The sequence below is a fragment of the Pleurodeles waltl genome, chromosome 2_2, assembly GCF_031143425.1.
Source record: "Pleurodeles waltl isolate 20211129_DDA chromosome 2_2, aPleWal1.hap1.20221129, whole genome shotgun sequence".
Lineage (NCBI taxonomy): Eukaryota > Metazoa > Chordata > Amphibia > Caudata > Salamandridae > Pleurodeles > Pleurodeles waltl.
The window spans coordinates 1,187,608,323-1,187,621,061 of NC_090439.1; the positions used below are offsets into that span (position 1 = coordinate 1,187,608,323).

Sequence of the window (12,739 nt, forward strand, 5' to 3'; positions counted from 1 at the left end):
GTTACAGATATCAGAGTCACAGACTGTACATACCCTGCACATCCCCCTGTTACAGATATCAGAGTCACAGACTGCACATACCCTGCACATCCCCTCTGTTACAGATATCAGAGTCACAGACTGTACATACTCTGCACATCCCTCTGTTACAGATATCAGAGTCACAGACTGTACGTACCCTGCACATCCCCTCTGTTACAGATATCAGAGTCACAGACTGTACATACCCTGCACATCCCCTCTGTTACAGATATCAGAGTCACAGACTGTTCGTACCCTGCACATCCCCTCTGTTACAGATATCAGAGTCACTGACTGTACGTACCCTGCACATCCCCTCTGTTACAGATACATCCCCTCTGTTACAGATATCAGAGTCACAGACTGTACATACCCTGCACATCCCCTCTGTTACAGATATCAGAGTCACACACTGTACATACCCTGCACATCCCCTCTGTTACAGATATCAGAGTCACAGACTGTACGTACCCTGCACATCCCCTCGGTTACAGATATCAGAGTCACAGACTGTACATACCCTGCACATCCCCTCTGTTACAGATATCAGAGTCACTGACTGTACGTACCCTGCACATCCCCTCTGTTACAGATATCAGAGTCACAGACTGTACATACCCTGCACATCCCCTCTGTTACAGATATCAGAGTCCCAGACTGTACATACCCTGCACATCCCTCTGTTACAGATATCAGAGTCACAGACTGTACATACCCTGCACATCCCCTCTGTTACAGGTATCAGAGTCACAGACTGTACATACCCTGCACACTCCCTCTGTTACAGATATCGGAGTCACAGACTGTACATACCCTGCACATCCCCTCTGTTACAGATATCAGAGTCACAGACTGTACATACCCTGCACATCCCTCTGTTACAGATATCAGAGTCACACACTGTACATACCCTGCACACCCCCTCTGTTACAGATATCAGAGTCACAGACTGTTCGTACCCTGCACATCCCCTCTGTTACAGATATCAGAGTCACAGACTGTACGTACCCTGCACATCCCCTCTGTTACATATATCAGAGTCACAGACTGTACGTACCCTGCACATCCCTCTGTTACAGACATCAGAGTCACACACTGTACATACCCTGCACATCCCTCTGTTACAGATATCAGAGTCACAGACTGTACATACCCTCCACATCCCCTCTGTTACAGATATCAGAGTCACACACTGTACGTACCCTGCACATCCCCTCTGTTACAGGTATCAGAGTCACAAACTGTACATACCCTGCACATCCCGTCTGTTACAGGTATCAGAGTCACAGACTGTACATACCCTGCACATCCCCTCTGTTACAGATATCAGAGTCACAGACTGTACATACCCTGCACATCCCCCTGTTACAGATATCAGAGTCACAGACTGCACATACCCTGCACATCCCCTCTGTTACAGATATCAGAGTCACAGACTGTACATACTCTGCACATCCCTCTGTTACAGATATCAGAGTCACAGACTGTACGTACCCTGCACATCCCCTCTGTTACAGATATCAGAGTCACAGACTGTACATACCCTGCACATCCCCTCTGTTACAGATATCAGAGTCACAGACTGTTCGTACCCTGCACATCCCCTCTGTTACAGATATCAGAGTCACTGACTGTACGTACCCTGCACATCCCCTCTGTTACAGATACATCCCCTCTGTTACAGATATCAGAGTCACAGACTGTACATACCCTGCACATCCCCTCTGTTACAGATATCAGAGTCACACACTGTACATACCCTGCACATCCCCTCTGTTACAGATATCAGAGTCACAGACTGTACGTACCCTGCACATCCCCTCGGTTACAGATATCAGAGTCACAGACTGTACATACCCTGCACATCCCCTCTGTTACAGATATCAGAGTCACTGACTGTACGTACCCTGCACATCCCCTCTGTTACAGATATCAGAGTCACAGACTGTACATACCCTGCACATCCCCTCTGTTACAGATATCAGAGTCACAGACTGTACATACCCTGCACATCCCTCTGTTACAGATATCAGAGTCACAGACTGTACATACCCTGCACATCCCCTCTGTTACAGGTATCAGAGTCACAGACTGTACATACCCTGCACATCCCCTCTGTTACAGATATCAGAGTCACAGACTGTACATACCCTGCGCATCCCTCTGTTACAGATATCAGAGTCACAGACTGTACATACCCTGCACATACCTCTGTTACAGATATCAGAGTCACACACTGTACATACCCGGCACACCCCCTCTGTTACAGATATCAGAGTCACAGACTGTTCGTACCCTGCACATCCCCTCTGTTACAGATATCAGAGTCACAGACTGTACGTACCCTGCACATCCCCTCTGTTACAGGTATCAGAGTCACAGACTGTACATACCCTGCACATCCCCTGTGTTACAGGTATCAGAGTCACAGACTGTTCGTACCCTGCACATCCCCTCTGTTACAGATACATCCCCTCTGTTACAGATATCAGAGTCACACACTGTACATACCCTGCACATCCCCTATGTTACAGATATCAGAGTCACAGACTGTACATACCCTGCACATCCCTCTGTTACAGATATCAGAGTCACACACTGTACATACCCTGCACACCCCCTCTGTTACAGATATCAGAGTCACAGACTGTACATACCCTGCACATCCCTCGGTTACAGATATCAGAGTCACACACTGTACATACCCTGCACATCCCCTCTGTTACAGATATCAGAGTCCCAGACTGTACACACCCTGCACATCCCTCTGTTACAGATATCAGAGTCACAGACTGTACATACCCTGCACATCCCCTCTGTTACAGGTATCAGAGTCACAGACTGTACATACCCTGCACACTCCCTCTGTTACAGATATCGGAGTCACAGACTGTACATACCCTGCACATCCCCTCTGTTACAGATATCAGAGTCACAGACTGTACATACCCTGCACATCCCTCTGTTACAGATATCAGAGTCACACACTGTACATACCCTGCACACCCCCTCTGTTACAGATATCAGAGTCACAGACTGTTCGTACCCTGCACATCCCCTCTGTTACAGATATCAGAGTCACAGACTGTACGTACCCTGCACATCCCCTCTGTTACAGGTATCAGAGTCACAGACTGTACATACCCTGCACATCCCCTGTGTTACAGGTATCAGAGTCACAGACTGTTCGTACCCTGCACATCCCCTCTGTTACAGATACATCCCCTCTGTTACAGATATCAGAGTCACACACTGTACATACCCTGCACATCCCCTATGTTACAGATATCAGAGTCACAGACTGTACATACCCTGCACATCCCCTATGTTACAGATATCAGAGTCACAGACTATACATACCCTGCACATCCCCCTGCGTTGCAGAAGTCAGAGTCACAGACTGTACATACCCTGCACATCCCTCTGTTACAGATATCAGAGTCACAGACTGTACATACCCTGCACATCCCTTGTGTTACAGATATCAGAGTCACAGACTGTACGTACCCTGCACATCCCCTCTGTTAAAGTTATCAGAGTCACAGACTGTACGTACCCTGCACATGCCCTCTGTTACAGATATCAGAGTCACAGACTGTACATACCCTGAACATCCCCTTTGTTACAGATATCAGAGTCACTGACTGTACGTACCCTACACATACCCTGCACATCCCTCTGTTACAGATATCAGAGTCACAGACTGTACGTACCCTGCACATCCCCTCTGTTACAGATATCAGAGTCACAGACTGTACATACCCTGTACATCCCCTCTGTTACAGATATCAGAGTCACACACTGTACATACTCTGCACATCCCCTCTGTTACAGATATCAGAGTCACAGACTGTACATACCCTGCACATACCCTCTGTTACAGGTATCAGAGTCACAGACTGTACATACCCTGCACATCCCCTCTGTTACAGATATCAGAGTCACAGACTGTACATACCCTGCACATCCCCCTGTTACAGATATCAGAGTCACAGACTGCACATACCCTGCACATCCCCCTGTTACAGATATCAGAGTCACAGACTGCACGTACCCTGCACATCCCCTCGGTTACAGACATCAGAGTCACTGACTGCACATACCCTGCACATCCCCTCGGTTACAGACATCAGAGTCACTGACTGTACATACCCTGCACATCCCCTCTGTTACAGATATCAGAGTCACAGACTGTACGTACCCTGCACATCCCCTCTGTTACAGGTATCAGAGTCACAGACTGTACGTACCCTGCACATCCCCTCGGTTACAGATATCAGAGTCACAGACTGTACGTACCCTGCACATCCCCTCGGTTACAGATATCAGAGTCACAGACTGTACGTACCATGCACATCCCCTCGGTTACAGATGTCAGAGTCACAGACTGTACGTACCCTGCACATCCCCTCGGTTACAGATATCAGAGTCACAGACTGTACATACCCTGCACATCCCCTCTGTTACAGATATCAGAGTCACAGACTGTACGTACCCTGCACATCCCCTCTGTTACAGGTATCAGAGTCACAGACTGTACATACCCTGCACATCCCCTCGGTTACAGATATCAGAGTCACAGACTGTACATACCCTGCACATCCCCTCTGTTACAGGTATCAGAGTCACAGACTGTACGTACCCTGCACATCCTCTCTGTTACAGATATCAGAGTCACAGACTTACATACCCTGCACATCCCTCTGTTACAGATATCAGAGTCACAGACTGTACATACCCTGCAAATCCCCTGCGTTGCAGAAGTCAGAGTCACAGCACGTTCTGCTACTCCAGAAAGATGCCACTGAAGTTTTGATGGAGAACTCTCTACTGCAGGCTGCCTTTTGGAAAGGATTCAGACAGCCCTTGAACACAGTTAGAATAGTATCATTCCCTGTTGGCAAAAATGCATATTTTGTTTTAACATAAAGCAGATCTTAGATTTAGTGTCAGAGCCTACATGGGTATCTTGAAGGAGTCTGGGTGAAGCAGGTGCACTCTGGACTTGCCTGTCATTAAGGAGGACAAGAAAGGGTTCTGTCCATTAAATAACTTTACGTCAATATTTGTCTTCAAATTTCAATTTCAAGTAAGGAACATTTTTGCCCTTCCTGTGCCTGTTTTCTGCCATAGATTCTTTGCAAATTATGACTTTGAACTCAAGCAAGAAAAATAAACTGGGTGAGCAGAGGAGTTTATACCAGACAGTACATATTAGCCAATCACAAGGTAGTGCTATCTGGACACAAGTGAGTTGCAGACAAGAATGATGGAGTCACACGTTATAGATACAAACGCACGTGACACTTACCCAGTGTGTTGTTCTCGAGGCCTGCGACGCAGTGAGTGACGTCAGGAGAGCATTGCTTGAAGACCCCCGAGCAGCTGCTGGTGTGGACAGCGAAACACTGCTCACAAAACAGGCAATCTGCAGGAAAGAGAACTTCAATCAAGAGTCCTACAATACAATGCTGTTTTTCATTTCAACAGAGTGGTGCAAGTGTAAAGAGGCATTGGCAATGCCAATAAGTCTTGCTTTAAAGGAATGTCATATGGTAATGTGAATCATTGCAAGAAGACACCATAAGAATAGACAAGTATTTGTGTAGAAGCATAAAACTGTAGAATAATGTTGGCATAGATTAAATGTCAGGTGATAGTTGCTCTGTTAAGCCAGACCTAAAAATCTATGTTGGTCAATGGCTGCCCTTGCCCAAGCTGTGCTGTTCCTTGAGAAAAACATCCTGACTTATCTAGTTATTCAAATCATTTTAATAGCATTACCATGTTTGCTGTGTACCCTGAAAGTTCAATCTCAGGCAGCCGGGTTAATAAGCAGATAAAGCACTTTTTTGCGGAAGCACACAATTTTTCCCCAATCAAAACGTACTTGTGGCCCGCGAAATGTAGCCAGATCCAAACCCCGTGCCTGGTAATTCTCACATAATTGTCTGGATAAGCCAGGGTGTTTAGAGAGCAGCCCACTGCAATGTTTTAGGATTAAGGAGAAGATAGTGTTCTGATGCAGTACAAAGTATTTTGCAAAATAAATGCAAATATGTGACAAAAGGGTGGGACTGAATGTGGCAGAGTGGGCCAGTGAATAGAAGAGGCAGGTAACATAAACACTTAAGGGCAAATGAGAGAGAGAGAAGAACTGAAGACAAGTAAAAACTGAGAGAGAATACACCAGAAAGTGATAGATACACAGAAACAGGTAGGCAGAGGCAGAGATGGAGACAAATACCTGGAGATAAAGACAGACAGACTTAGAGACAAGCAAAGACCTCAAGGTAGATTTCTTAACATTTTGCACACCAAAGAGTAGCAACCAAGGTTAATGCACAGATTTGTGTTAAAGGGAGAGATTAAATCAATGTCATATCAATGAAACCTTTTACATCACCCTTCCTCGCTCACAATGTCATCTAGAACACAAAGATTAATTACATCTCATTTTCAGAAGTACTACCAGGGTAAAGCTCTTCTCACTGAGTGGTAATTGTTTACTCATGTTAAAGATCTATAGCAGAGAATAGGTGGACAGAGGCATACCATCTGTGCCTCAGTCACATGGTCTGGCAAACAGCTCGGTGGACAGATAACAAAATGTATTGCACGCCTTAGTTATTTGCTTATAGATCTCGTTATTATTCTCTATACATCTTGCGATTTCCTCCTTTGACCTTTGTTTCGTCACAATCCTCTTCCCTCTAGGATCACCTGGACTGGACCACCATGGTTGGCATGCTCCCTAAAAGTGGAAAGAACCTTAAGTAAGTGGATGTCCCTTAAACTTAACTATTGTATTGGGTGGGTGTGAGGGATATAATCACCTACTTGTCCTAACCTGTCACAGTGTTGTTGTGCATTCCTTTCTTTTCTTTTGTGCATGCAACTCTCAGTCCTGTCTCCTAACCAAGACAGGAAATCCACCCCTTAGACGGGTGACACCAGTAGAAAAGTTCCTGTCCCTGCAGCTACCTGTTTCCTAACTACTAGTGTCGTAGTTTTGACTCTTGCCCTGGGCAAGACGGCTGGTTTGGGGATTACAGTACTTATGTTTGTAGGTGACCATGCCTGTCCTACAACAATTCACAACTTTAGTCCCAACCCTTTGGGCTCACTAGCAGTACCGCACCAACAACCCAAACAGTCAAAGGTGATTTGTGGCAGCCTTTATGCCTGGACTCAGAAGTATGACATCTCAGGGAGTGTCATGGTTAAACGGAGATTACCCCTTTCTCACAGGTATATTATATCTCAACCAAACACAGGCAATAACAAAAGATGCAGTAAAGTTTCAATAGTTTTTATTCAACATAACGCTGTAAATTTTATTTGCTGCAATGATTAGGATAATGAACAGTACAAGAGATAGAATTGTAAAGACGAGGGTCATGATTATGAAGACCCCTTCCATCTTGTATTAGCATAGAAAGACATAAAGTGTATCATATGTCCGTGTACCCTATCACAATAGGCCTAACCTTCTACCTAGAAAAGAGCTGGGTATGTTAAACCTAATCTGTCAATGCCATGTCCCTGGAAGGAGCCCCCAACCCTGGTTACCTTGAATGAGGTCTCGAGCTCAGACTTTGGCAGAACGCGAAGTCCGGGTCAGCGTCAAGGTGACGTGCAGCATCGATAGCAGCATTGGTATCTGCTCGGAATCCCTCTGATTATCTGTCTAAAGTGTGATGTATTTATACAGATCTACTTGGACCCCTGATGTAGGTTGTTCCAAAACAATAGATAACGCTGCATGCTTGGGACGGTAATTTCTAATGTGAGCCACTATAGTTTGTTTGTCTTTGTTGTATGAGTTGACGCCTTAGCGAGGTGACACTGATAACATAACTCTAAACAAAAGAGGCCAACTATAAACACGGCAGCCATCTTAAGAGATTTAATTAAATAAATGGTCTAAGAAAGAGCAAGCTATGTAGGTTAAAAGTCACTAGGTGACGGGGGCACGAGTCTGCAAGCCAAAGCAAAGCTAACTCCCGTTATCCCATTAAAACAAACTAGGATTCACTACACTAGTTAGTCCCAGTAGATGCCCACGTACCTGGGCTAGCCACGCTTCTCAGGCAGAAGCAGCAACTGCAGGATAGCCCAACAAAGCTCAGTCACAGGCAGGGGCAGCACTTCTCCTCAGCGCTTCAGGTCTTCTCCTTGGCAGAGGTTCCTCTTGAACCATTGAAGAAATCTGATTTTCAGGGGTTCTGGGTGCCCTTATTATACCTGCCTGTGCCTGTGAAGTAAGCCTTCGCCACAGGAAAGTCTCTGTTGTTTGCAAGATCCTGCCTTGCCAAGGCCAGGCTCCAGGCTCACACTGGGGGGTTGGAGAATGCATTGTGTGTGGGCAGGCACAGCCCATTCAGGTGTAAGTGCCCACTCCTCCCTCCACTCTAGCTCAGATGGCCCATCAGGATATGCATGCTACTCCCTGCTCTCTTTGTCTCACTGTTTAGAGAGTATTCACACCAGCCCAACTGTCAGTCTGACCCAGAGAATCCACAAACAGGCAGACTCTCAGACTGGTTTAAGCAAGAAAAATGTCCACTTTCTAAAAGTGACATTTTAAACTGATAATTTAAAAACAAACTTTACCAAAGATGTATTTTTAAATGGTGTGTTCAGAGACACTAACCTCCATATTTCTATCTGGTCCCAAAGGGAATCTTTACTTAACAATCATTTAAGGGCAGCCCCTATGTTAATCCTATGAGGGAGATAGACCTTGCAACAGTGAAAGCTGAGTTTAGCAGTATTTCACTGTTAGGACATGTAAAGCATACCTATACATGTCCCACCTTCAACATACACTGCACCCTGCCCATGGGGCTACCTAGGGCCTACCTTAGGGGTGCCTTACATGTAGAAAAGGGAAGGTTTAGGCCTGGCAAGTGGGTACACTTGCCAACGTGAATTGGCAGTGCAAGACTGCACACACAGACACTGCAGTGGCAGTTCTGAGCCATGTTTATAGGGCTCCTGATGTGGGCAAAACCAGTGCTACAGGCCCATCAGTGGCATTTGATTTACAGGACCTGGGCATCTCTAGTGCACTTTACTAGGGACTTACCAGTAAATTAAATATGTCAATGAGGGATAAGCCAATTACACATATAATTTACACAGGAGCACTTGCACTTTAGCACTGGTAAGCAGTGGTAAAGTGCCCAGAGTACCAAAAACAGCAGAAACAGAGTCCAGCACACAGTCAAAACAAAGGAAGCAGAGGCAAAAAGACAGGGGAGACCACACCAAGGATGCCAGGTCTAACAACATTGACAAAGCCACTGCGTTTCCTCACTAAAAAGCTAAGCTATATTATTTGCTGATGATGACTTGCATCTTGATGCTTCAGTCCATCAGACCATCGGTGCACAGCTATTTAAAAATAATAATGTAGATTTTATACATCTGCAAGTAATTAATAGTTTACATAGCACCTACAGCATTTATGGAATCGTGCTGTTAACTAGAAAACTCTATCACTCTGTTTAAGCCAGCCTGGCAACAGAAGCCTCATGGTTATGGTGCACACAAATCCATATTTCATACTTCAACATTATGATCTGCACCAAAATTAGAAAAGGCAGTGTACAGAGAAATCACCTGTTTCCCACAAGCATGATATGTCATGGGTAGAAATTGTAAAAAATAAATGTGAGTTTACACAGAAGTCTAGACATCATGTGAATTCTAGCAGATTCAATAAATAATAAGACTGGCCCTCATTACGACTTTGGTGGTCAGCTGACCGCCACACCGGCGATGGCAGTAGTACCGCCGCCAGGCTGGCAGTGAGGTCTGACATATTATGACCACAGCAGTTTCATAGAGGAGGTACAGGGAGCAGCTGTAGGAGGTGTAGGCATGCTGTACTGAGTTGTAGGTGCATGTGTGAGGTGGATGACTGTTGAGTGTCTGGGAACATATATGTGTTTTGATAAGGAGGAAGAGGACAAACAGGTTGTGTGAATGTATGTTGGGGTGGTGTCTGCAAGTAAGGTGGGTGTTCTTCATCTGGTTGTGATGGTGGTGGAGGTGGCTACACATGTGTTGAATTGAGTGCTATTCTGTGTGTCTGCTGTTGTTGAGACTGTGGGTAGGGCTTAACAGGTGGCAGGATCTGGGACTGAGGATGTAGTGCTTGCAGGTGTGAGTGCTGATGTGTATGTGAGAGAGGAGGTGGAGGGGAAGACAGTGCAGGCAGTGGCTGCTGTTGTGTGTGCCTCCTTGTGCTGGCTGTGTGTATGCTTGTAGTGTCATATGTGGTGCTTATGCTTCTCTTTACGGGTCCTGTCTGTTGCTCATCTGATTGTGTGCTTGGGATGGGTGGGGGGGAGGGCTCTGGGACTGGGTACAGCTAGTTGGAGGGGGGGGGCAGAAGAACTAGGGGCACTGGATGCCCTCAGAAAGGAGGTCAGAGCCTGAAATGATCTCTGTGGGCCAGCCAAGCCAATGTGAATGCCCTTCAGGTAGGCATTGCATTACTGCATATGGGATACCAGCCCCTGGATGGCATTGTCTATGGTTGACTGTCCTACAGATACGGATCTCAGGAGGTCAATAGCCTCCTCAGTGAGGGCAGCAGGGCTGACTGAGCAGGGGCTGAGGTGCCTGAGGCGAAGGAGACGTCCACCCTCCTGGGTGAGCGGGCGTGGGCAACTGGGTGGGGGGGCTACTGGGAGGGTGCTGCTGGAACGGGGGTGGCAGGAGATGATGTTGCGTGGGGTGGTCCTAGAGGGGTCTGCCACCACCAGAGAGCTGCCATTGAAGGAGGAATCAGAGACAGTAGTATCAGCTCCAGACTCCCTGTGGTGCTTCCCTCACCCTCCCACCCACTGGTCCCCTCGGCGGCAGTGGACACTGCCTCCTGGGTCCTGTGGGCTACAGCTCCCTCACTCGCCAGTGCCCTTGCTCCTTTGCCAGATGATGCTAATGCACACAAGGACAGGAGAAGAAAAGGAGGGAGGGTGAGGGAGAAAGAAAGGGATCACAGGGTTAATAACAGCAATAACAGCACATGTGGCATACACATCACAATGACTCACTGGTAATTTACACTATGCAGTGACAACTACAGTACCACACCATTGCCTGGGAACAACAGCTGAAATTAACTCTGAATACCTAATCCATGTCTGCCTGTTGACAAAGGCACAGCTTCACTTACTCCATTACAGTATCTGTACAACTTGCATTTGCCAGGTCCCACCACCTAGACAGTGGACATCAGAACTTCACTCCAACACTGGTGAGTCAGGATGTAGGCCTTTACTGAAGCAGAAATCCCAGCAAATGACTCATACCTATTGTACATACCACTCACCATAGCAAAGCAGAACTATAAAACCTCACCTAAAAGGGCAAACTGAGGCATACACTGACTATTACCTTGGCATCCAAAGACTATGTGGCTGTTGTGCTGCCCTCAAGCGCCCATCTAACTTTGGGTTGCCTACCACCAATATGCGGGACATTAGAGAGGTCAGGGTCTGGCAATCACCACTCCGTCGTTGGGAGGACATCCCCAGCTGGGCCTCTGTGGTCTTCCGACCCCAGCGTTTCAGGTCCTCCCACATCTTTCTGCAGTGGGTGCTCCGCTGACTATGGACCCCCAGGGTCCGCACATCCTTGGTGATGGCACTCCATAGCCGTTTCTTCTGATGGGCGCTGACCTGCATAAGAAACACAGACAGAAGGACACCATTAACTACACACTAGAGTCAGTTACAGTAATGGACTACATTCTTTATAGATCCCACAATCATCTAAAACATCACTCGTACCTCTGTGTACTCATTAAAGGAAACAATGGATGCACACACATTCATCAACATAAAGCCATGTCGCATCCAAAATATCTAAAAGGTGCTCATCTGTTGATCTGGACACCAATACAATTGAACATACAAGGGTAGGACCCCATCAGCAAGTTTCTCTAGTTCTTCGAATGTGAAGGCTGGGGCCCTATCCCCTGTAGCATGGGCCATTGTGGCTTCCAGACACAGGACATAGCAGCTCACGCAGTAGAGGTGTTGATAGGGTGAGAGTCAGGAGTCAAGTGACATGGGCTTCTGAGAATGGCGGTCACATCCATGCCGGTATTTACTGTCACCACGGATGAGGATCATCATTGGCCCCTGTTCTCCAGAGACTTCAATGCTAACCAATAAGGAGTTGCACAGCAGTTCAGACCACCCTCCGCCATGACGACAAATGCCAGCAGAGTGAGGTCACTTCCACCTGTCCTCTGCATGCAGGACAGACGGATGCCATTTTCTGAAGATTGTCATCATGGTAGTCAATGATATGTGCATCATGAATACTTATGGTACACACCAATGCAATTCCTACATGTCTACAATATACATTTGATGGCAGCATCTGGCTCATAAATTAGAGCTCATGCAACTGTTCTGCTTGCTGAAGAGTAGTTGACAACAATGTTAAAAGTAATGATAGAAATCACGTCTCACAATTTAGACTACATCTGTGAAGCAGTATGACCATTTAATGAAATTGTATAGTATTGGAAGTCTGTTTGTATGTAGAGGTCATCTGAGCAGATTCCAACCATTGGTTGCCTGAAATGTATGAGACAGCTCTACTTACTGTGATTTTGTGTGTTTTTATCCTTCCTGCTATCACACACTTGTGATGTTGGCTTGTTCAGATACTAACCACTGCGGAGGAGGAG

At 46.4% G+C, this 12,739-nt stretch overlaps 1 protein-coding gene across 1 annotated transcript in view; it reads right to left on the bottom strand.

The window, feature by feature from the left end:
- LOC138279233 (uncharacterized) overlaps positions 1–12,739 on the bottom strand; it is a 79,189-nt gene that overhangs the window by 22,609 nt on the left and 43,841 nt on the right. Inside the window, exons 3-4 of the mRNA XM_069219391.1 lie at positions 5,333–5,449; positions 4,760–4,915 (exon numbers count right to left, since the gene is read on the bottom strand). Of these exons, the coding sequence (XP_069075492.1) occupies positions 4,760–4,915; positions 5,333–5,449 (273 nt within the window). The remainder of the gene's footprint in view (positions 1–4,759; positions 4,916–5,332; positions 5,450–12,739) is intronic.